The sequence below is a fragment of the Colletotrichum costaricense genome (assembly GCF_030867565.1).
Source record: "Colletotrichum costaricense strain IMI 309622 chromosome Unknown Scaffold_19.1, whole genome shotgun sequence".
Classification (NCBI taxonomy): domain Eukaryota; kingdom Fungi; phylum Ascomycota; class Sordariomycetes; order Glomerellales; family Glomerellaceae; genus Colletotrichum; species Colletotrichum costaricense.
Window position 1 is genome coordinate 804,927 of NW_026848248.1, and position 23,532 is coordinate 828,458.

At 56.2% G+C, this 23,532-nt stretch overlaps 7 protein-coding genes across 7 annotated transcripts; 2 read left to right on the plus strand and 5 right to left on the minus strand.

The window, feature by feature from the left end:
• Positions 1-2,522: 2,522 nt before the first annotated feature.
• Positions 2,523-3,503, minus strand: CCOS01_14109 (SAM-dependent methyltransferase; the record flags this gene model as incomplete). Its single annotated transcript, XM_060462253.1, has 1 exon — positions 2,523-3,503. The coding sequence occupies one exon, from the start codon at positions 3,501-3,503 to the stop codon at positions 2,523-2,525; it is 981 nt and encodes a 326-aa protein (XP_060307349.1).
• An 841-nt stretch (positions 3,504-4,344) lies between these two features.
• CCOS01_14110 (AMP-binding enzyme) lies at positions 4,345-6,241 on the minus strand (the record flags this gene model as incomplete). Its single annotated transcript, XM_060462254.1, has 4 exons — positions 4,345-4,691; positions 4,756-5,462; positions 5,516-5,792; positions 5,845-6,241. 4 exons carry the CDS (start codon positions 6,239-6,241, stop codon positions 4,345-4,347), a joined length of 1,728 nt encoding a protein of 575 aa, XP_060307350.1.
• Positions 6,242-6,496: 255 nt separating this feature from the next.
• Positions 6,497-6,848, minus strand: CCOS01_14111 (uncharacterized protein; the record flags this gene model as incomplete). Its single annotated transcript, XM_060462255.1, has 2 exons — positions 6,497-6,714; positions 6,779-6,848. The coding sequence occupies 2 exons, from the start codon at positions 6,846-6,848 to the stop codon at positions 6,497-6,499; spliced, it is 288 nt and encodes a 95-aa protein (XP_060307351.1).
• A 1,578-nt stretch (positions 6,849-8,426) lies between these two features.
• On the minus strand, positions 8,427-9,274 carry CCOS01_14112 (acetyltransferase; the record flags this gene model as incomplete). The annotated part of the gene is made up of 2 exons (XM_060462256.1): positions 8,427-8,731; positions 8,890-9,274. 2 exons carry the CDS (start codon positions 9,272-9,274, stop codon positions 8,427-8,429), a joined length of 690 nt encoding a protein of 229 aa, XP_060307352.1.
• Positions 9,275-11,951: 2,677 nt separating this feature from the next.
• CCOS01_14113 (AMP-binding enzyme) lies at positions 11,952-17,884 on the plus strand (the record flags this gene model as incomplete). The annotated part of the gene is made up of 2 exons (XM_060462257.1): positions 11,952-12,440; positions 12,521-17,884. The coding sequence occupies 2 exons, from the start codon at positions 11,952-11,954 to the stop codon at positions 17,882-17,884; spliced, it is 5,853 nt and encodes a 1,950-aa protein (XP_060307353.1).
• Positions 17,885-18,565: 681 nt separating this feature from the next.
• CCOS01_14114 (uncharacterized protein) lies at positions 18,566-19,877 on the plus strand (the record flags this gene model as incomplete). The annotated part of the gene is made up of 2 exons (XM_060462258.1): positions 18,566-18,735; positions 18,890-19,877. The coding sequence occupies 2 exons, from the start codon at positions 18,566-18,568 to the stop codon at positions 19,875-19,877; spliced, it is 1,158 nt and encodes a 385-aa protein (XP_060307354.1).
• A 542-nt stretch (positions 19,878-20,419) lies between these two features.
• Positions 20,420-22,027, minus strand: CCOS01_14115 (uncharacterized protein; the record flags this gene model as incomplete). Its single annotated transcript, XM_060462259.1, has 1 exon — positions 20,420-22,027. The coding sequence occupies one exon, from the start codon at positions 22,025-22,027 to the stop codon at positions 20,420-20,422; it is 1,608 nt and encodes a 535-aa protein (XP_060307355.1).
• Positions 22,028-23,532: the final 1,505 nt, after the last annotated feature.

The following is a 23,532-nucleotide window of genomic DNA, read 5'->3' on the forward strand; positions in this document are numbered from 1 at the left end:
CCTACTAGCTAGGTACCTATCAAAGTACCGGCTTTTTTCCCCTTCTTTTTTTTCTTCCTCCAAGGAAGGTGGCTGCACCGACCTGGTCTTAGCGGATCTGATAACTTTATTAGAACCAAGTTCGGCCATAGCTCCGGCCTCGGAGCTGTGAGTACCCACTCAAAGCCGACCGGTGGCCGCCGCAAGCTGGATGATGGATCTGATAAGATCAAGGCAAATTTTTTTCTCACTGGCGGGGCAGCGGGAGTGGACTTACGGATACACTAAGGCTGGTTTTGATACTTGCAGCATGGTTCACTGCTTCAACATCCCGAACCTACCCGTGGATCCCATCATCTCATCGTTCAAGAGGGCGTGTGTGTAGAAACAGGTAGCTCGCGTGGGGTCGCCTTCGGTCCAAGTGGCCTGTTTGGGCAGATCCTTGGTAAAAAAAGACGCACCTCTTTAGATCAGGGTACGTGACTCTCTCCGTCTCCACTACCTCCCATCCCCTGCCACACCTGCTTGGGAATCGGAACGCCAGTGACGCCTTCAGCTTACTCGCAAGTTGTGAGGATTCATCCGTGTGCCTCGATGCTTCTTCTTTTCGTCGGTTCTTGAGCCGTTCCTCGATCGGAGCCTCCCCCGCCTGCCAAGTCACATCTGCCGCCCGTCAACCGCGCCGTTCCCGCTCTGAGGCGAGCTGCGCCGCCGGCTCTGGACTTGCTTTGAATATTCGTGATGCTCTTCAGAAGTTCAGACGGTCCTGGTATTCGTGAACACGCCTGCACAATACGGGGTTGCTCCGACCGGTTGTTCACCCACGTCCCACAGGTAGCTGCACCTGTTGTCCACAACAGCTCCATGCCTACAATCCACTATGGGATAGCTCAACTCCACAGAGATTGATAACTTGGTCTGCCGCCACGCGATTCAGAATGTGGCATCGTACTCGTTTCTCGGCCAAGGCGCTTTCGTAATGGGGTTCAAGTGGGCTAGGTAATAGCGTCGTTGATCTCAAGCCATCGAGCGGTACTTTGGCAAGCTTGTGCGAGCCTTCGTACCAGATCGACGAAAGCCGGTTCGTCTTCCTGCACGTCGATGGCTGAGACTTTCTGCAGCTCTTGCACTGGACCTGCAACAAGTCCCTTGCGGCAATTGACGCTCCGGACCGATGTGCGCCACCCAGATCATCGTTAACGCCGACCGTCAAATTCCGTCAACGCCTGGGAGAGTCCCCTGTTTTTGTTAGGAATTGCTGATTGTTCCACGTCGAATGGCATTCGTTCCGACAAGTCTTCTCTCGGGTCTTCGGGACACGCCGTCGTATCCTGTGTCCAGTTGTCCACACAGTGCCATAGAGAATGTCGTATTGCATTCTGTCGAGTCGATGCATTGTGCCGTCTCGTTCGTCTGATATCATTATGGCCCCCGCCGATGGTCCCAGATGATGATGTGTCTGTGTGTCTGACTCTGGGGCATTTCCGAGTCGATGGAAACTTGCGCATCCCCTTCAAGGTTAAAAGTGTCCTCGGGATCCGGATCCCGGAGTCCGGACGGATAGTCGCGCCGAGACGACCACACGATGGGAGAGCCCCATTGATGAGATCTGCGGACAAGTCGTTACTTGCAATGGTAGCCTTATGGGTTCTTGGCGAATGAAGATGAACACCGTTGAGCATATCCATGAAGATTAAGTGAGAAGTCAATGGGTCGAGCAGGTCGCTCACGAAGAAGGCCTATTTGAACAGAGCGTAAGAAACGTGCCGGCAGAACCTACCTTGATTTATGTGGTACAAAAAGAAAGTACCTACCCTACCTTACCTTCCATTTGGTCATCAGCTTTATGAGCAGAAGCCACCTAACATCTGAGATAGGTGCAAACTATCTCAAAGTACCCAGACAAGATACCCACCAAGTAGGTGAGATGCTCTGCTGCTATTTATCCTTAGGACTTCTTCAGTGAAATATCGTGATTAAGAGAAGGATCAGATATAGGCGGTTCCGGGGGGTGTAAGTCACTCCCACGATAGCTGTAGATAACTCAACGCCGCATGTCTCCCTCCCCTGAAACCCTTTCAGGGTGACTGTCGCCAGTAACTGTATTGTTGCGATACTTGCGTCCATGATATCATGGCATCTATCTGATCCTACCTCTGGCACATGGTCTAGCCAGCCTCTACCAATCCATTATAACTCTCACGATATGCATCCCCTTTACGAACCCTGGTGGACGTTGGAACACTTACCAGGTTCTTTTGAAATATATCATGTGTTACTTATTCGGAACATGAATTTGAGCGTCTCATCTCTGTAGACGTCAAGCAGACCAAAAAAAAATCCAGCTTAAAGGCGATTGCCAATAGAGCGGAATTTCATTATCCGGAACGGCCATGACAGTCAAGGCGCGTTCGACATCGTTACTTGGTATCATCTCTGGGCATCGTTGCTTAATATTGTACGAAACACTCTGAACGCGTACTCATTCTTCGCGTTTGATATGATTTCTCCAATATCGCGTCACGTTTGATCGAACAACACGTTCAACGCTCCATAACAACCCAAACAGCATCCATGGTCTCAACCCTCCCACCACCCTTCTTCACCTCCTCAACCGCATCCCGAATCTCCCTCACGTATCCCAACAACTCTTCCTCCTCATCCTTCCCCAACCCCTCGGCGACAACCTCCTCAGCCCACGACGCATCAACCACAACCCCAACCTCCCATGCCCCATCCAACAACCCAGGCGTATCAACAACACCCCTCTCCCGAACCTTCCACCCAGCCCCCTCCGCCAACTTCACAATCTCCTCGGGTACAAGCGCGCCGCGGACGTTGCCCTGGTCCAGGCTAAACCCCTTCTCCGCGCCAGCCCGCAGCGCATAAAACCGCTTCTGCGCCGCGACGGCCAGTTCGTGCGGTTTCTGCGCGGGAGTCCGGGCTTTGAGTGCGTATTCTGCGAAACAGAGCTTGGAGACGTTGGGCTTGTAGAGGACTTCGAAGAGGGAGGTGATTGCGGCGCCGGAGGGGAAGTACCACAGCGAATGACAGAGCGTAGCGGCGTCAAAGGCTGAGGAAGGGTGCGATGCGAGGTAGGTCGGCGCGTCGGACTGGTGGAAGGTGATTGCTGCGCCGTGGGGGGAGGAGGAGATGTGGGATTGGGATTGGGCGAGGGTGTAGGGGCTGCCGTAGTCGCCGGGGGCCGGGTCTAGGGCCGTGATGTGGCCGGCCTGGCCCGGGCCCGGGCTGGCGTTGTTGGCGTCACCATCGGCGGCGATGGAGAGCGGGGCTACGGCTTGGGAAAGGACGAGGGCGGAGTCGCCTTGGCCGCAGCCGATGTCGAGGACGCGGCTGCCGGGGGCGATGGACCAGAGGGAGGCGAGGCGGAGGCGGTGGGTGAGTTGCGGGAGGAGGACTTTGTGTAAGTGGGCTGGATCGTGAGGATAGGATTTTGCGAGGGAGAGGAGGAGGGGAGAGGGGGATGGCGGTTGGGAGTTTGGCTCGTGGTTGGATTGAGACATTGTAGTGAAGTGATTGTGTTTTTTTTTTTTTTTTGGACGAAGTTTGTTGAATGTTAGCTTAGTTGCAATTTTGGACGGGAATAGGTTGGGTAAATTGAGGAATTGGCTACTGATGTGTTGGTGGTGTTTTGATCGTGGTTTTAATTGAAGCTGGATTCCGGTCACTTATATCCAGCATTCAAATCCGTACCTTTGCGCACATCTACCTGTCAAAATAGTCCCCTTACTCAATTGAGATCACTAACTTGACCCGAATGAGTCTCACAATAGAACCAGATGAACAATCTACGGCAACATGAAAATTCCCGACCTTCCTGAATGAGATCAAAAAAGAGGGTTGAAAATGAGTCACATCCTCACAGACGATTGTAGTCGAATTTGGCCTCAATTGAAGGATTCGATTTTTGGCCTCACTTATGTGGGTTCGCCCCAAACCATCGGGTTTCTCATCACGCAATCGCGATTTTGGATGCTAAGCCTTGATCGGGGTAAGCATACTCCCAGTAAACGCGATTCTCAAAGGGGGCCGAATGTGACGAAAGGCAATTAGCCTTTGAGAATACAGGTAAAAAAACAAAGTTTGAGCCTTTGAGGATGACTTGCACAAGCTAAATCCACATGGGAGTGTGACGAGAAGGAAAGTCAATTCAACGACACGTTCAGTAATCCTACGGATCTAAAAAAAAATCTAAGCCAAATTCCAAAACCCCAAAAGACAGAAGCCATCGCCTGACATGAAATAGTAACAACGAAAATGGTCAAAAGACAACTTTTGTGTGGTATCACTCATTGAACACACTCCACGCCGTCCTCGGCAAGATATCCTACGAGGACCGCAATCTTACAACTTGGCAGAGACGGTTCTGCTCTTCTTGAGAATCTCGTCGCCCACCTTGGCAATCTCAAACTTGCGCACCTTGCCGCTGCCCGTGAGGGGCACGTTGGCCGGCACGCCGTCCTCACCGAGCCAGAAAATGTGCGCAGGGCTCTTGTGGCCGCCGAGGCGCTGGCGGACCCAGTCCTTGAGCTCCTGGAACGAAGGCTTGTCCGCGTTCTCGGCGCGCTGCACAAAGGCACCGACGACCTCGCCGTAGTGCTCGTCCTTGAGGCCGACGACGATGGCCTGGGAGATGGACGGGTGGGCCATGAGGCGCTCTTCAATCTCGAGCGGGTAGATGTTCTCGCCACCTGAAGGGAGAAAGTTGTGTCAGTACATTGTGCTGTTGTTGCGTGACGGACATTTATAGCTTACCTCGGATGATGATGTCCTTGAAGCGGCCGGTGATTGAGCAGTATCCGGCGTCGTCAAAGACGGCCTCGTCACCAGTGTGCAGCCACAAGACACCTGCAGAGTCACGGACCATGACCTCGTTGGTCTTCTCCGAGTTATTCCAGTAGCCAGCCTGCAGCTGGTACCCGGCCATGCAAAGCTCTCCGCGCTGGCCCATGGGCACAACGTTGCCGTCTCTGTCGACAATCTTGGCCGAGGCATGGGGCATGAGCGTACCGACGGTGGTCAGTCTCTTACCCAAGGCATCGTCGGTGAAGGCGTTGAAGCAGGTAGGCGATGCCTCGGTCAGACCGTAACTGCTGGTGAACTCTCTCATACCGAGACGGTTGACCATCAACTCCATCAGATATCTGGGGACAGGGGCGCCGGCCACAATTCCGGTGCGGATCTTGGATGACTTGAAGTCATCAGGTACTGCCTGGAACAGGGAGTCGAACATGGCAGGCACGCCGTGGAGTGCTGTGCAGTCCTCCTCGAGAATGGCCTTGAGTGTCGCCTCAGTGTCGAAAACTTCCGCGGGGTAAACAATCTTGGCACCGTGCGTGATGACAGACAAGAGGCCGAGGACAAGACCGAAGCAGTGGAACAGAGGGGGAGGGCAGCACAGCACGTCGTCTGGGGTGAGGCGCATGCGATCACCAATGAAACGAGCGTTGTTAACGACGTTGCTGAATCCAAAGTTAGCCTCTTCGACCTCCTCTATCAGCTTGGTCGCACTTACTGATGGGTAAGCATGGCGGCCTTGGGACGGCCAGTGGTACCACTGGTGAACTGGAGGTTGCATACTTGATGCGGCACCACCTTGCTCATGGCCAGGTGAAGCTCTCTCGGGCTCTGCCTTGAGCTCGACTTGATGAGGTCGTCGTATGTCTGATATCCGCTCGTGTCGCCCCGAATCATGACAATCTTGGGCCCGTTGATCTTGTTCGCTATTTGGCTCAAGAACTTGGTGTTGTCGAGTCTGCCAATCTGCTTGGTGGTGAAGAGAATCTTGCATTCTGAATAACGGAGTTAGCTCGGAAATCAGCAACTGTTAGACTGGTAACTAACCTGAGAACTCAACAGCGTACATGGCCTCGCTGGGAGTGTACGTGTTGTTCAGAATAACGAGAATAGCACCGATTCTAGAGACTGCAAAGAAGATGGCGGCGTATTGCTCGCAGTTGCCTGCCATAACACCGACTCTGTCACCGGCCTTGATGCCCATCTCGAGTAGGGCCTGCGCGAGCAGCAAGCTCTGCTGGTTGAGCTCATTGTAGGTCCATCGTGCACCGGTCCAAGGAATCACCAAGCATTCCTTGGTGCCATGTTGGTAGGTCTGGAGCTCCAGCAGCTCGCCGAGACTGAGATCAACCAGAGGAGGATCGCGGGGTCCGTGGAGGATGGACAGCTTCTGAGTGGGAGCTAAAGGCTCGGATACTGGGGTTGTTGATGCTTCTGCGGCCATTGTGTCGACAAATAATTACTGAATAAATGCTTCAATTGCTTAACGAAATTACTACAGAAGACAAATTGAACGTCTTGGTCTTGGTCGAAATGTTTGTCTATGGCAGGTCCAAAAAAGTGTCACCGCGATCTAGGTGCAACGCCGGCCATCCTCTCGGGTCGCATGGCAGAAATAACTGGCCTGGGTCCAGATGGCAGAGACGACCCATGTCCAAAGGGCCCTGCATCTGCGTCACCGAGGAACGGCTTTCGGGGATCATCTGGATCCAGCAAGGAGGCAAGCCGCAAGCGAGGTCTCTTCACCCCCCGCTGCCGCTGGGCTGGGCTTTAGCCCGTTAAGGTGTTGGCCGTGCTGCTTTGCCGGCCACCAAGATGGGGCGCCACACAGCGGGACGTTGCGAACTTGCACGCAGGTAATCGTACGGCGCAGAACCTTAGCTGGGATTGCTTCTTTTCTTCCTTGGAGGTTTTCACCTTGCCCTGCGTATGTAGCCAGCGACGGGCTAGACCGAACGGGCAATTGTTTCACGACAAGTACCTGGAGTATTCTCGAGTATTCCCAGTGTTGAGGGGCGTATACGAACGGTCGAAAAGGCTACTCGCGTCATGACAGGGCGACTCGATTGGCGATGCGAGGACACACATAGTGACACATCAAAACGAGCAGATGGGTTCGATGGAGCCACGAGACTTGTTAGGAACTGTGTGCTTGCCAGCGAGCGGACTTTGTCACTTTGTCACGTACTCGTGTGTATCCGGCGGGCTGACAGCGAGTCTAGAGCGTGGGAGGAGTGGGATCGCGATGGATCATACGTGTGGGTGTGTCAGAGTAAGGTCCAAGGTCCCAGGATGCTCTTGAGTCTTGAAAAAGTTGACATGTGTGATTGCATTGAATGTGGAGGAACTTAGGGTCGTGTCTCAAATTGGTCAATGGCGTTTGCAGCTCCTTCCCCTCCATCGCCAGTTGCGCCGGGACTGCAGCGGTGCAGCCACTCAGAAAATAGTGAGACCCCACATGGCAGCCAAAGGGACCCCGCTGTACCCGCCACCATCCCCTGTCTCCACCTCGGATAGGTTCAGTGCTCGATCTAATCAATCAAATCTTGGATCAGATAAGATTAGGGAAGGAGCATTTTACTCACGTTCTTCAGCGTGCAAAATTTTCTCTCGCTTCCATCCATCCTTCCTCAGCTTCCCACATCGTCTGAGGTACCTTCCCAAGCTTCCCTTACAGGGCACCCGTGGTACAGAGTCACTGGACCCCTCCTTCCACATTCTCTCCAGTACCGCACCAAGAAAAGGTACGGAGAATCCGTACCGACATACGTACACATGTACCTTCGTTCCCCGAAAATGTCCCGCTGCATTTCTTTCCCTCACACCCTCCCAGTCACCCCTTCTCCGACTTCGGGACAATTCTTCAGATTCCATCACCCTTGAAGATTAACTCCACGCCAATCCACCGATCGCCGTTCACTCGCCTCGCCAAAGACGTCAGGTTGCATTTGCCCACCCCCCTTCTTCACCCACCTTCTAACCTTGGGACCGATGTGGGCAGATGGGCAGGAAACAAGTCGTCAGTATCGGTACCTCTGCCTCTAGCGCCTCTGTCTCTCTCACGCCATGATTCCATCTGATACTGGACCATCGCGGTATCGTCCAACACCCTTCACCTTAACCCATCAATCCCCTCCCTCACCCGACCCCGTGAACCACGGTACCACCCCCTCATCCCGTTTCCTCCCACTTGCAGTCGTCGGGTGCGGTGTGGCGCGTCCCTCGGCCACGCAGGGTGAAAGACCAAGCGACTTCTATTTTTCATGCGAGCAAGGGCACGGTTAATATTTCGTCAAATACAATACAAAGCCAAGCCAAGCCATGCACCATCGCACAATAATCCAGGTACAGACAACCTTCCTTTCTTTCAGATTGACTTGCAGATTTGCCTCGTCTTGGCTTCGTCTTGGCACTTTGCTTCCTGGGCGCTTTTTGTCTTGGCGCTTCCAGAACATCCAACATCTACCTTTAGTCTATGACACTCATTGAGTCGTTACACAGGATCCATCCTCCAAGACTCCCAAAAGGTAAGATCTGATAATCCTGCTGACATCGCAGATTCCACGTCCAAAAGCGTACGGATACTGCGTCCAGCCAGCCAACACAGCCACACGAAAGAGAAGAAAAGCTTATTGGAAAGACGGGTATCCTTGAGCACGCCACTCTTCGAAAGTCAAACCCTTGGCGGCAGACGGCATCTTTACCATCAGAGGAACTTCAACGTCCTTATCCTTGCCCACCAGCCCTCCGCGGTGCACGATCTTGTCTTGGAGCACTTCAAAACCCAGGCGTTTGTAGAGGCCGAATCCTTCTTCAGACGACTCGAGGTAGACGGGAAGTCCCGCCAGCTCGGCCATATCGAGGCCCCATTTCGTCAAAAGGGCGCCTACGCCTTTTCTTTGGTGTTCAGGCTTCACTGCAATGATATGACAGTCTGTTCCCGGGGAAAACGCAAAAGCGTGTGTCATCAGCAACTGGGGTTCACATGGTGTGTCTCGAAAAGCCTGAAGAAACAAAAAAGGCGCGAACCGGGTGCAAGGGGAAGGGATCGGGAAAAGGAGGACGTGGGATTTCACGGCGGGTCCCACTCACAAACGTATTTTCGGCCAGCCCAAAGCTTTTCTTTGGCTGCGCTGAGCGGGTTGATTAACTCATCGGCGCGAGCTCTCTGCTCGCCTTGGAGCCAAACGGCGCCAGGGCTCCTGTACTCCTCTGGTGTGCGCTCCTTGAGAAATGCGTCCCAAAGGGCCATGCCGACGACCTCGCCAGTCTCGACATCAACGCACTTGATGGTGTACTGGGTGCTGGTCTTGTGCCAGTACTCGACAGTGTGTTTCGTATGACCCTCACGGAAAGCCTCGTCAATCCCCGTCGGAAACAGGATGTCGAGGATTACCGACCCCTTGAAGGCCGCAAAATAGGCATCGTACACCTGGGGGATGTCGGGGATTAAAGCGGGTAGAACGGTGAGGCCCATGGCGTCTGAGTGAAAGCCGAGAAAGGGCAAAAATAACAGGGCAAGAATTGGCGAGTCTGCTTGTTCGCGAGCAACAGTCTGACTTGACTGAATTCGCGGTAGTCTGGCTGGTTGGTAGCACCGTCTGTCGCTGGTTGTCTTGCGATCCTGAGGTCTCTCTGCGTATGTCCGCGTCTGTGAAGCTGTTCCGCAGTGGGATAGATGGCGTTCTATGGTTCGTTCGCAACAAGAAAAGTGCGTTCGTTTTTGCTAATTGTGCGTCAACGGCAGCGAAGGCCAAACAAATCAATGACAAACGATAGGTCGGAAATATCGGTGCAAGCAACGCAGCAGGACGGAACTTTTTTGCCGGGTCACCACAGTGCGTTGGTGGTGTGAGTATTTAGGCTGGGGATTCGTCTGAAGACTTTTCCCTCACGGAACTGGAGCAGCTCCGAGCAGGTCGGTCCCGAAGACCGGCTCGATATCCTCAAGGACGCAAGGAGATGACGGATTGACGTGCCAAGCACTGTGATCACACAAAACACCACGGGGGTTGACGCGGCAGTTCTCGGTAATCCCTGAGGGGGATCGTAAGGAAATGCCGCAACCGTTGGGAGCTTCCGCTGTCAGCGGCACCGTAGCGGGAGAGCCCAAGAAGGGAACTAAACAGCGTTGCCCTTCATGGATAATGGGCTTGATGAGCGCTTACTGGATGACGCGGAGCCGTTATACCCATCTTGAGTAGGAACCATCTGCCCGTTAACCCCATGTGTGTGTGGCAGTGTGCGCCTACCTATCTTAGCCAAGGGCCCGATTTCTCTCACACTTCACAGTAGGAGTGTGTTAAAATGCCCAATTTCCTCCTATACTATACTATACAGAGTAGTAAGTGCTACGTTGGGCTTGGGTTCGGCTCTCCCCCTCCCCTCCACATGTGAGGCGGGCACCACTTGTCGAGATTGAGGAAAAGGTCACGACATGCATGACCCATCATCAATCTGTTCGTCACATCCTGGGAGAGTGGGAGTGGGAGATGGACGCGTTAAAGTTATCAGATCCGCGTCTCTCGAGCCGGCGCTTTTTCTCTTTGCATGCGTCACCGTCAGGCGAAGGCCGCGAGACAGCAAACCCACCCTATTTGTGCCAATTAGTGGATAACTTGAGCATGAGAGGATGGCGGATAATAATTGAAGAGTCTGGCAATTTGAGGGAAAAAATTCTGCTGCAGAAATGAGGGCCGATGTCCTCCCGGCTCTCGCCTCAGGCCTGCCGGCCCACAAGCGGGACATGCCCCCTTGGCGCTCCTAATCAGATCCGTCTTTTAGGCCCCACACCCCCGGCCATGTACCGGTCAGGTATCTTTGTACCTCGCACCCTCCCAGCTCCCAGCTCCCCCCCGAGCTCTTGCTTCGTTTCTCTTTTTCGTAAGGTCGCATCGGAGGAAGGACCCACGACATCATCACACGCCCCTCCCCTCCCACATCAACCCCCTTGCCTCTCTCTCTCTCTCTCTTTTTTCCCTCCTTCACTCCTCCCAGTAGTGTACCTTTTTTCCCTCCCGTCCAGAACCACGAGAACGTATGATGAGATGGCGCCTTAGCTCAAGGGGACCCGTCATGAAACTCTTGCCTCATTGGTGCTGCGAGGGTGTGCTCAACTCGTTCGCATCTGACGTCCCTCACTCTCTCTCTCTGTGGCTCTCCCAAAGTTCCCAGAACGCTGACTTTGTGGTACAGTCGCAATAGTTCTGCATGCAGCATACCTATGCTAGGTTCCTTTGGTGGTTCCTAGGTTGTTTAGTCAGGCCCATTCGTTCGCGCCGAAGTCGAGTTGGGCGGAATCAACGACCGGTATTCGTACCAGCGTACCAGATACTCCGTTCTTTCACACACACATACGGACACAAAGTCACACATTACACAACCCATTTCTGCTATACCCACCCGGACGGCTCCATGGATTAGGCACGTTGCGCCGTTGTGGCTCGCATCTGCCCTTCCCATCAATGAGCATCGCAAGAAACTGACTGGTGTGTCTGGTGGTTCCCGGGGCGAGAAACAATATGCACGCCCTTTCTCTTTCACAGGCTTTTTTTTCCCGCTTTACCCTCCTCCGCTTGCTCTCCGCAGCGGCAGCGCAGTCCATTCATGATCCAGCTCGGTCTGCGAGGAGACGTAGCTCGGCTGCAGCGCCGCCGCAAGGTACATACCGCAGTACCCAGCCATGGGGTTCGTCGATCTAATCAAGAAGTCGGGAAGCCATGTATGTTTCTCGGGTAGTCTTCATGCAAGGATACCTGCCGGACAGACCTGCAGAGTCGCACACATAAGAGCCTCTCGCGGTTACTGTGAGTATACAAGACTCCTCCGAGTCTTGGTGCATGTCTACGAAGTACTGCGTATGTGTGAGTGAAAGGGCAGCTCTCCACCCTTGGGCCGGTTGATCGTCCTCGTCAGACAAAAATCCAAACATCTTTCTTCAACAAGTCTCAAACCAGACGTCGTTTTGCAGAAGGAACCAGACGAAGCCATCGTTGTCCAAAGGCTTGTGAAATGCTGCGAGTTCAACCTCGAATTACTTCATAACGCTCGTTAACTTTACCCCTCCATCCTCCTCTTCCTTGCCACCACTCACTTCTCTTCGATACCCCCCCTTCCCCCCCCCCCCCCGGAAGTAAACAGAAACCAAACACACGATGCATTTGCGAGACAGCGAAGGCGGCGGAACCGCCTACCAAGAAACAGGCCTCACTGACGGCGCAACAAACGGCTTGACCAACGGCAACAATACCGTGAACCCCTCTTCAACGAGGACCGTCGTCGTGACATCGCGGGCCGAATCCACCACCACCACCGCCGGTGTAAGCGACTTTAGACATGAGCTCCTTCTTGCATGGCTGCTCGTCCTCCACCGCAACAACGACGACGGCCTGAGCAAGGTGAACTGGGGATTCAGAACACGGGACGGCCAGGAACCGTCGTCGGCGACACACAACAGCCTGAGCCTGAGCGAGGCGCCGTTCAAGAACAGCGACTCGATAGCAGAGGCCTTGGAGGTCATCAAGGACCTCGGCGAGAGCGGTCTCGAGAGTGAAGCGCAGACTATCCCGGTGATATACTTTAACAATGGAGCACCCAAACCTCAGGGCAACTCTGAGAAGGCTCCCTCCAAGAGATCACAAGACGTACGTAGACGACCCTCTTTCGTGATACGTTATATCCTAATATACAACATTCACTTCAACATGCTGACTCCGGAACCCAGTGGACATACCAGATCGAAGCGACGCTCAACGAGAACCAGCTGGTGATCAAGGCCCAATGGGACCGGGCCGTCCTCTCCTACCGCCACGCCATCTTCCAGCTCGACTCCTTCGTCGAGATCCTCACCACTATCCTCGAGAAGCCCTACCGTCAGGTCTCGGACACCATCGGTCCCACCGCAAAGGACCTCGAGCAGCTCTGGACATGGAACGCCGAGCTGCCCGAGAACATGCAAAAGTGCATGCAGGACATCATCTCCGAGGTCGCGGCCAAGGGACCCGAAAGGCCGGCTGTCGAGTCCTGGGACGGTAACTTCTCCTACGGCGACGTCGACCGCCTCTCCACCCGCCTCGCGCGCCACCTCGTCGCCCGCGGCGTCACCGTCGGCTCCACGGTGCCAATGTGCTTCGAGAAGTCCCGCTGGACCACCGTCGCCCTCCTGGCCGTCATGAAAGCCGGCGCCGCCTTCGCCCTCACGGACCCGTCCCAGCCCGAGGCCCGCCTCCGCACCATCGTCGAGCAGACCGGCGCCACCATCATCGTCACCTCCCAGAACCAGAGCGACCTCGGCCGGCGCATCGCGCCCGAGCAGACCCTCGTCATCGCCTCGGACGACACCCTCAACAATGATACCCTCGAGCTCGCCGCCGAGCTGCCCGTCGTCCCGCCCTCGTCCCCGCTCTACATCCAGTTCACCTCCGGCAGCACGGGCAAGCCAAAGGGCGTCATGATCTCCCACGAAAACTTCACCAGCGGCGCCGTGCCCCGCGGCTGGGAGGTCGGCTACCGCGCCCACTCGCGCTGCTTCGACTTTGCCTCGTACGCCTTTGACGTCAGCATCGATTGCATGCTCTGCACGCTCGCCGCCGGCGGCTGCCTCTGCATCGCCTCGGACGAGGACCGCATGAACGACCTCAGCGGCGCCATCCGCAACTCAAAGTGCAACATGGCGCACATGACCCCCTCTGTCGCCCGCGTCCTCGACGCGGACGTCATCCCTTCCCTCGAGGTCCTCGGTCTCGGAGGTGAAGCCGTTTCTGCGGGTGACGCCTCGACGTGGAGCAAGACCACGAGCGTCATCATCGCCTACGGACCCTCAGAGTGCACCGTCGGCTGCACAATCAACGGCAACGTCAGCAGCACCTCAACCAACATCGGCAAGGGCACGGGCGGCCTCACCTGGATCGTCGACCCGGACGACCACGAGCGCCTCATGCCCGTCGGCGCCGTCGGCGAGCTCCTCATCGAGGGCCCCGTCGTTGGCATGGGCTACCTCAACGACAAGGCCAAGACGGACGAGGTCTTCATCGAGGACCCGGCCTGGCTGCTCGCCGGCGGCGGTCCCGCCCGCGGCAGACACGGACGCCTGTACAAGACGGGCGACCTGGTCCGCTACGACCCGGACGGCACGGGCTCCATCGCCTTCGTCGGCCGCAAGGACCAGCAGGTCAAGCTCCGCGGTCAACGCATCGAGCTGGCCGAGGTCGAGCACCACCTCCGGGGCAAGATGCCCTCAGGCGTCAAGATTGTCGCCGAGGTCATCAAACCCGGCGGCAGCGAGCCGACGCTCGTCGCCTTTGTCGTCGAGCAGAACCCCGTTGACGGCCCTGCAGATGCCGAGGTCGGCGACGTCACCACCTTCTCCCCCGAGTTCAGCCAGGCCATCGCCGAGATCGACATTGCCCTCGGTGCCGAGATCCCCCGCTACATGGTCCCCTCGGCCTACATCCCCCTCCGCAAGATGCCCTCCCTGGTCTCGGGGAAGATCGACCGCAAGCGCCTGCGCGAGCTCGGAGGTTCCATGTCCCGCGAGCAGGTCGCCCGCCTGCGCGTCGCGCCCACCGAGAAATCGGAGCCCGAGACGGAGATGGAGAAGGCGCTGCAGCAGGTCTGGATCAAGATCCTGGGCAGCGAGTCCGCCGCCGCCATCGGTCTGCACGACAGCTTCTTCGCTCTCGGCGGAGACTCTCTCCGCGCCATGAAGCTCGTCGCTACCGCGAGAGAGGACGGCATCGCTCTGACTGTCGCAACCATCTTCAACTTCCCCACGCTCAAGGCCATGGCTGAGAACGCGATCAAGGTGTCCAAGGAAGACGACGCCGCCGTCGCGCCCTTCTCCCTCCTCGAGGAAGGATGGACCCCCGAGGAGGCCCGCGCCGAGTCCGCCAAGCTCTGCGGTATCGACGAGTCCGCCATCGAGGACATTTACCCCTGCACGCCCCTCCAAGAGGGTCTCATGGCTCTGTCGGCCAAGGTCACCTCGGCGTACGTCGCGCAGAGAGTCGTCGACCTCGCGGACGCGGCGACAGCAGACAAGCTCCGCAACGCCTTCGACGTCGCCGCCGCGGACTGCGCCATCCTCCGCACGAGAATCGTCCAGGTGCCGGGCCGCGGCCTCGCCCAGGTTGTCGTCAAGGAAGACATTGCCTGGCACATTGGCGACGACCTCCAGGGCTACCTCGTCAAGGACCGCGAGGAGGGCATGGACCTTGGCAGACCCCTCGTCCGCTACGCCCTCGTCACGGACAACGCGTCGGGCAAGGTGCAGTTCGTGCTGACGATGCACCACGCCCTGTACGACGGCTGGTGCATGCCCCTCATCGTCGACAAGGTCAACAAGGCCTTTGACGGAGAGAAGGTCCAGCGCCCGGCCGAGTTCAAGGACTTCATCAAGTACCTCGGCAGCATGGACCGCAGCGCCGCCGAGACATACTGGCGCGAACAGCTCCAGGGTGCCGCTGCCACTACGCAGTTCCCCGCGCTGCCGTACGAGGGCTACCAGACGCAGGCCGACTCTCTTCTGGAGGTCTACGTGCCCCTGAACGGCAGACCTGCCTCCAACACCACCGTCGCCACCGTGATTCGCGGTGCCTGGGCCTACGTGGCATCCCACTACGCCTCATCCAACGACGTCATCTTTGGCGAGACTCTCACCGGCCGTAACGCGCCCATCAGAGGTTCCGACGAAATCGAGGGCCCCATGATCACGACTGTCCCCTTCCGCACCCAGGTCAACGCCGAGACGCTCGTCAGCGACTACCTCCAAGACATCCAAGACCAGACCATCCAACAGATCCCTTACGAGCACACCGGTCTCCAGCACATCCGCCGTCTCAGCCCGGATGCCCTCGAGGCCTGCGAGCTGAGAACCGGCCTCGTTCTGCACCCGAGCGCGGACGACTTCGACCAGGAAGAGTTCAATAAGTACCCCGCCAACCGCCTCGTCCCCGCTGGCGACGCGGAAGCCGCGGAAGAAGCTCTCAAGTTCAACACCTACGCCCTCATGCTCGTCTGCTCGACGGACCCCAAGGGCTTCTTGGTGATGGCCTCGTTCGACTCAAAGACTGTTCAGAAGCCTCTCATGGAGAAGGCACTCGCTCAGTTCTCTCAAGTGGCGCAGAAGCTTTGCCAGCTTACCGACACGCCACTTGGCGACATCGCGTACCTGACTGAGGAGGACAAGACCGAGATCGCTCGCTTGAGCACCGAGAGCGCCAAGAGCGTTCAGCAGGAGTACCCGGAGGCCGAGGCGGTGTACATTGTTAACCCAACCGACTCTGCGCTTCTGGCACCTCTTGGAGTTGTTGGTGAATTGGTGGTCGTCAGCAAGTCTGACTTGTCTCTCTCCACGCTAGAGAACCCTTCGTGGGCCGAGAACAAGGAGGCTGGCAAATTCTACAAGACGGAGCGCCTCGCCAAATTCAACGCGGATGGATCTGTCGAGATCACCGGCAAGACGAGCGATCTGGTCCAAAAGGCCAGCACTGCTACCAAGGCGCCTACTAAGCGCATCTCTGCCACATCCGCCAAGCAGCGTCGTCTGCGCACTCTGTGGAGCCGCGTGCTCAGGCTCCCCGAGAGCGACATTGGCCTCAACGACAGCTTCTTCCGTCTTGGTGGAGATTCCATCGGTGCTATGAAGCTCGTCTCTGAGGCCCGCTTGGCTGGCCTCACACTTACCGTCAACCAGGTCTTCACGAAGAGGACGCTGTACGACATGGCCAGCGTCCTGCAGGACTCTGAGCCCACTCAGGACTCTCAAGAGTCCCTGAAGCCTCTCGTTCCCTTTGAGCTGGTTGAGGACCTCGGCGATGCCCCGGCAGAGACTCTCCGCCCCCTGTTGGCCGACCCGACATGGAAGATTGTCGACGCCTTTCCCGCAAGACCGTTGCAGGAGGTCGCCGTCAAGGGCACTATTGAGATCCCTCGCTTCTCTGCTCGCTATGAGGCCATGTACTTTGAGAGCGACGTTGACCGCCCCCGCCTCTTCCAGAGCTGTCAAGAGCTCGTCTCCCTCAACGAGGTCCTGAGATCAGTCTTTGTTAAGCACAATGGCGCTTGCCTGAGCGTCATCCTCGAAGACGTCAAGACCCCCGTCGTGGAGTACGAGATCGACAGTGACGTCGAGACCTTTGTCAAGGACCTTTGCAACATGGACGTCCAGACCCGGATGCCGCTTGGCTCCATTTTTGTCAAGTGGTTCTTCGTCCACAGCAGCAACGGTCAATCCGCTCTGGTGTTCCGCGTCTCGCACGCTCAGTACGATGAGATTTGCCTTCCCATCATGCTGCACCAGCTTTCAGCTCTGCACGAGGGCAAGCCCGTTCCCAAGGCTCTCCCCTTCTCCTCCTTCGTCGGCCACGTTGTCAAGTCCAACATCCCCCAGAGCGTCGACTACTGGAAAGAGCTCCTCCAGGGATCCTCCGTTAATGTGCTGAAGCCTGATACCCCCGTGACGGAGAGACAGCACTACGCCATCGACAGGACGTTCGACATCTCAACCCGCTCCAAGGATGTGACCATCGCCACCCTCCCCACCGCAGCCTGGGCCCTTACCCTCGCCCGCCTGCAGAGCACGCGCGACGTCACCTTTGGCGAAGTTGTCAGCGGCCGCAACATCGACTTCCCCAACGCCGACATGGTCGTCGGCCCCTGCTGGCAATACGTGCCCGTGCGCGTCAAGTTCGAGGACGACTGGACGGTCCTCGACCTCCTCAACCTCGTGCAGAACCAGCACATTGCCAGCTCGGCGCACGAGGGCATCGGCCTGCCCGAGATCGCCAAGCTGTGCACCGACTGGCCCGCCTCGGTGGACTGGTTCGACACTGTGGTGCACCAGGACGTCGAGCACGTCGAGAGCCTCGGGTTCGAGACGGCGAGCAGCCGCATGGAGACGATTTACCCGCAGCAGGAGCCCCTTCGCGAGTGGAAGATCCAGGCATTCCCCCAAGGCGACAAGTTGACGATTGAGATTGTCACGTTCGAATCGTGGAAGGGCCATGCTGCGGAGCTTCTTGATAAGATTGAGGAGACGTTCAAGATTCTGCTTGGTAACCCCAGGTCGCTGTTGTTTGAGCAGCAGTAAGAGGAGAGATTTTGTACATACTGTACTAAAGACTGCATAGAGGGGGACTAGTTTCGGGTGTGTTACCATTTTTTGTCTTTTATCTGATATCATTTGTTGTCTTGTTGATGTTGAAGATTCTCCGATTGGACGAGGGGCTTTGCAATTGGTTTGGAAAATGCTGTGAACGATTTCATGTTGTTTTGTTGCTCTTTGGAGTTTGGTTGTTTCAATACACACATCATACCATACATATCTTGCGACCCCTCCTCGCTGCTTCTCTGGTTCGCCCAACTTCCTTGCAAGTTGTATGCCGCCTGCTTGAGGCAACCCCAGACCAATCTGCATATGGCCGCTTCCAACAGCCTCACTTTCCTTATCTCACAGAAATAGGGTGTCAGTTCCTGTTCCTCACACAAATAGGGCGGAAGGTGGCTTGATTCCCCATCCTATCACCTTCTCGTCTCCAGGTTCAAACCTCCACCGCCTCTCAGACATGTTGTCTTCTCGTTAAAGCAGCGAGAGACTGTTAGGAGGCTCTCCTGAGAGCGACATAAGCAGGACGCTTCCCCCGTCCCCCTCTTCTCCTTGACCAACACTCATCCGCACCTCTTTTGCGACTCTACACCAGCATACAGCTCCCATCACAGCCTGATTTTCCCTCGCCGCTTCAACGCACCCCAGTAATCAACCAACGCCGCAATGTCTGACAACGTCACCTGGACCAGCGACTTCGACAAGTTCCTTGCTGAACTCGGCACCGAGCAGAACGCCAATGACACCAGCTTTATGGATCTCCTTGATCCTACTGGTTACTACGACTTCGGCCACGTCGACGATGGCGCTCTTGGCGCTGCGGACCCCCTGGATCCGTGAGACTTTTTTTTTTAACACTTGCTAACAAAAAGGGTGTCAGCTATGACAGTGCCGTCAATTCAATCTGGCCGTGAGTTCCCCGCTCCATTCCCCATATCTCCTCTCGAGTTAACACAGTGTTAGTGCAGATGAGATCATGCATCATTGCAGTACGGATAACGGCAACGATTTGACATTGTCATTGGCCAGCGCTTCAGTCCAAAATGGTTCGAAGCCCCTGGAGACAGCTTCTACTGCTTCAGTCGAGAGGACTGCGGCAAAAGCAGACCTGACTTGCGCAGAGTGCGGCGTGCATCACGAATACCCCTGGAACCTGGAATACCATGCTAAGCGGAACAAACATAAGGCATTTTTGTGCTCAGTCCACGGGTGTGGTAAGGGATTCGTGAGCGATAGAGAGCGTGACGCTCATCAACGCCGACCTCATCTTGAAGGCCACGAGCGCATTGAAATGGGGCATCCGTTCGCTTGTGTTGAGTGTTCGGTCGAGTTCAGGAACAAGTCCAAGCTGCAGGAGCACGCCAACGAAGCACAACACAATCCCTTTGCTTGTTCCTGTGGTAAGAACTTCGCTCGACTTGATGTCCTCTACCGACATCTTGACTCTATGGGGACCGACCTGCCAAAATTTCCCTGCCAGTTCTGCAAAAGTCATCGCGGAGAGAACGGGTTTCGAAGAAGAGATCATCTCCTACAGCATGTGCGCGGCTACCACAAGTTCGAGGCTGAGGGAAAGATTGAAGACATCATACCCAGCCGTCGTGGGAAGTATCAGATACCTCCAGTCTGCCACTTTACGGATTGCCCGCACCACCGGGACAACAAGTTCAAATCACTCAGTCGCGAAGAGCAAAACCGCTCCAAGCCATTCGAGTCACAGTCGGAATACACCAGACACATGAAGAACGCCCACGACTTCACACAATACCCCTGTACGGTGAGAGGATGCAGCAAGACTGGCGCAAAGGGTTACGCGAGAGAGAAAGATCTCATCAAGCACAGAAAGAAGGACCATCCTGAGACGGAAACATACGTTCCAGCAACGCGAGACATCAGGATTACTTGCCAGGAGTGTGGTGCCAGCCTGGGACCGAACAGCCTGCACTACCACCGAAGTCAAGTTTCGCGGCTTTGGTAGAATGCTTCGCTTTTTCTGCTGCTTTTTGCCTCGACAGAGCTTTCTATCGCAGTCGCAAGCTTGTTTTGCGGCGGAGAGTAGGGGTTTGGGTAAGGATGTGTGAACCTGGTAGCGGAGGTAGGACGAGAGCGCTGGAGCCACACGACCAGCAAAGATTAATCTAGACTACCTAGTTCTACGCTCAATTATCACCGTATGACCATAGGTGGTGTCTTTTGACCGGGACCCCCCCCCCCATTGCTGCACGGTGAACACATTGAAATATCTCCCGCGGCTATGTCCTTGTGAGTATTCTCTAAGTTGTAAATTCTCGACTCCGTTTTGCATCGGGAGTTCTGGTCTCGATCGAGTATATAATTCGATAGGCTCGCACTGGATTAATGTTGAATGTGCCGATTCTGTTTATTCAAACTGGAAGGGTTCAGATAAGTAGTTACACCATCCACTGTATTCCGTGAGCCAAGTGCGCCAATTGGGTATTGTGATCGAACCCTGCCAATGGGCCCGACGGCCTGTCAATCGATGGGACCGGTTCCCGGCTCCTATGATACGTCCATGTCCTGCACTCCCGAATCAATCGCCTCTAAAACTCTCTCAGCATATCGCCGCCCCGCAGGGCTGAGCATCATAGGATCATGATGAAAACCGTCCCTCTCCCAGGGTAGCGTCCTCGGCGCCGGATCCGCAGGGTGCAAGTCCCCTACACGTTGCGGCATGCCCTTATACCGCTTGCCGTGATCATCGACCCAAGTGAGCAGCTCCGTGCGTGGATCCCGCGTCGGGGCATTGTAAAAGTCAATGGGCGACTCCCAGTCCGGATCACCAAGGATCAACCGCGCAATATCAGTACGATCGTCCAGCAGCAGAGCCAGGCGCGGCGTGGCAAGCTGTTCGTACCAGCCTTCGCCCAGATAATTCACAATCCCTGCAATCTCACGGTCGCCAATACCCTCGATCCACCACAGATTCTGCGTCGCCTTCATGAACATGAGGTAATGAGCCAAAATAACGAGCGCGCGAGGCCTCTTTTCCCGCCCAAGCTCGACAAACCCCTTCGGAATGAAAGTGAACCACGTCACGACGCGTAGGGTCATGATGGGTCCGAAGCCGTTGACGAGTTCGGCGTAGAGGGAGCCGAGGTACTTGAGCGTATCGTAGTACGTCGAGATGTCTTCGTAGTCCGGGTCGCCTGGCTGGATAGAAGAGACCATGAAGAGCAGGTTATTAGGGATGTGCTTGGCCGCCTCGTCGAGGTTGATGGGCGGACGCATAAAGAGCTCCGCGAGACCAGAGTCCCAGAGGGTCTGCGGCGTAGCCATGTCGATCATGAGGCCGATGCCGCGCCAGACGACCATCCAGTCGATGATGTAGAGGTCCTTTGTCCCCTCTTCGCGGAACATTTGCGACGATAAGGCGGTGAGCAGCAGGGAAGTCGCGATGAGGGCCGGGAAAGTTTCCGGTTTGCCCTCCTCGATGGCCTTGCGGTAGCCCTCGAAGGCGCGGGCCCGGTAGCGGAGGGCGCGGGAGGGGGCGATGTCTTGTTTGAGGTGCTGGAGCTGGAGGGCGGAGGTGCCGAGGAGGCAGTCCATGAGGAAGGGGCTCTGGAAGGCGTGGCTCGGGATCTTGACTTTGAGGATGTCGTCGATGCGCTTCACCCTGCCGGCCTGCGTGGCGAAGGAGGTGAAGGTGTTTGTGGTGTAGAACCAGAGGAGCTTCATGTCGATGGCGTCCCTGTCGCCGGCGGGGATGTAGAGCGGTTCTTTGATGACGAGGGCGTTGGCGTCGTCGTCGTCGCCGCCGGCGGTTGCATGGTGGCTGTTGCGGCGGTGCTGCGGCGGCGTGTGAGACCGCGAGCGGGCCGGGGAGAAGGGCCCGGCGGAGGAGCCTGATGGCGATCCCGGTGGGCGGTGGTCGGAGTGGGAGTGGGACGGTCCGGGGTAGTTGCAATTGGCCTTGCGGAGCACGCAGTTACGACATGTTGGACGAGCTTCGTCGCACTTCACCTTGCGTGTCTTGCAGTTCTTACATCCCGTCCGGGACTTCTTGTGGGGCCGTTTTGAGTGGTATGGTTTATCCTCGATGTGGTTTGTTGAGGTTCCTGCGGCGGCGTCCGCTGAGTCTGACTGTCCGGAGGATGAGAGGATGGTCATTGTGTGTGTGATTGTGTCCTTGACGGGGCCCCCCAAGGCCACCCGACTCTCGTCTCAATGGTGAATCTGAACCAAGTGGCTGCCCTTCAGTCTTACGGCGTCCGTCAGGATTCGGGATGAGAGGGAAGGATGGCTACGGGGTGAAGTGAGATGAGGTGGAGGTTGTTGGGGTGAGATGAATGGCGAGTGGGGAAGATGGGAGGGAGAGAAAGAGAAGCTTCGCGGTAGTGGCGATGAGGTGAAAGGTACGTCGTTCGGAAATTGTCAAGTGTGTGTGAAGTCGGGACGCTAGGTAGAAGGGGTTGAGTTGGTGATGCTCGGACCTCTACTTTTTTTAGGGATGATGTCCAACGGCCGGACGGGGGAAGTAGAGATGTCGTCGGGGTTGAAACAGAGTTCCGTGGGCGGGTGACGCTGCTGACGGAATGAGACGCCTAGTCATCGGATGAAGCTTTAAAACACAGTCCCCCTTCGCACTGATTAGTCGGCCCGCTAGCTTCAAGTTTGTCTCTTTTTTGCCCCCAGGGGTTAGGTAGGTGGTTGGTTGGTTCCGTTGGTTCTGATATGCACATGCCGACTTGAGTTGTGTCGGGTTAAGTGTGTGTGAGGCCTCACGAACAAACGAATCTCATGCTGCTGCCTTCCCAGGTGTGTTATTACCTTAGTTATCAAAGCCACAGATGGAGAGATCATTGACCCCACACTGAGCTGACGAGCGCCCTACCTGACTCTCATCTGACGGATGACTAGTGCCTTTCCCTGTTAGGCGGCACGAATCCTTCGAAGGTGGTGGCATGCGGGTTTTAATGAGACGGGCTAATAGAAGCCGGAGAAGCTCAACCTTACAAGTGGGAGAGAAACGAACGCGCCGCAACAGTACATGGTGTGTGTGTTCCATGCCGTTGACGTACCCAAACTGCGCCGCGAGGGCCACGAAGCATGTGCAGCGGCAGCAAAAAGAGAAAAAGTACGGATAAGAGGCTTGCGCAAGCCTCTTAGAACCTGGCAACACACACAAGTTTGTTCATTCCAAGGGTCGGGAAGAAGGGTACTGTGTATCCGTAAAAGCACTGCGCCTCCCGCAGTACCCTTCTCCCTGCTGTCAACCCTCCGTGGGTTGCCCTTTTGGGCGCTGGACTGGGTTTGGATACGGACATGTTTGTTTGACCTTTGGGGAACGTGGACATTTGACACTTGGCGCACAGTTCCGGGTGAGTGAAGGAGGGGGCTAGCCAGAGAGACACGCAGAGAGAGTTGTGACTTGAGAAGTTACCAGTACTGTGAGCTGTGAGCTGTGAGGCCGCACTGCCGCAGACGAGCTAAAACTGAGTGTGGTCAAGTCTCAAGAAGTGGAGCTGCGCCCGGCACAGGGCGCCTGGGTCCCAACGCACGCGGGCCATTTTGGTCCCCTGCGCCCGCCGTAAGAGGGGCCCGAGATGGGCCGATGCTCCGGTCACATGATTTCGCGTCTCAACGGCTTGCAGGTCCTTTCCTCCCCATGTACT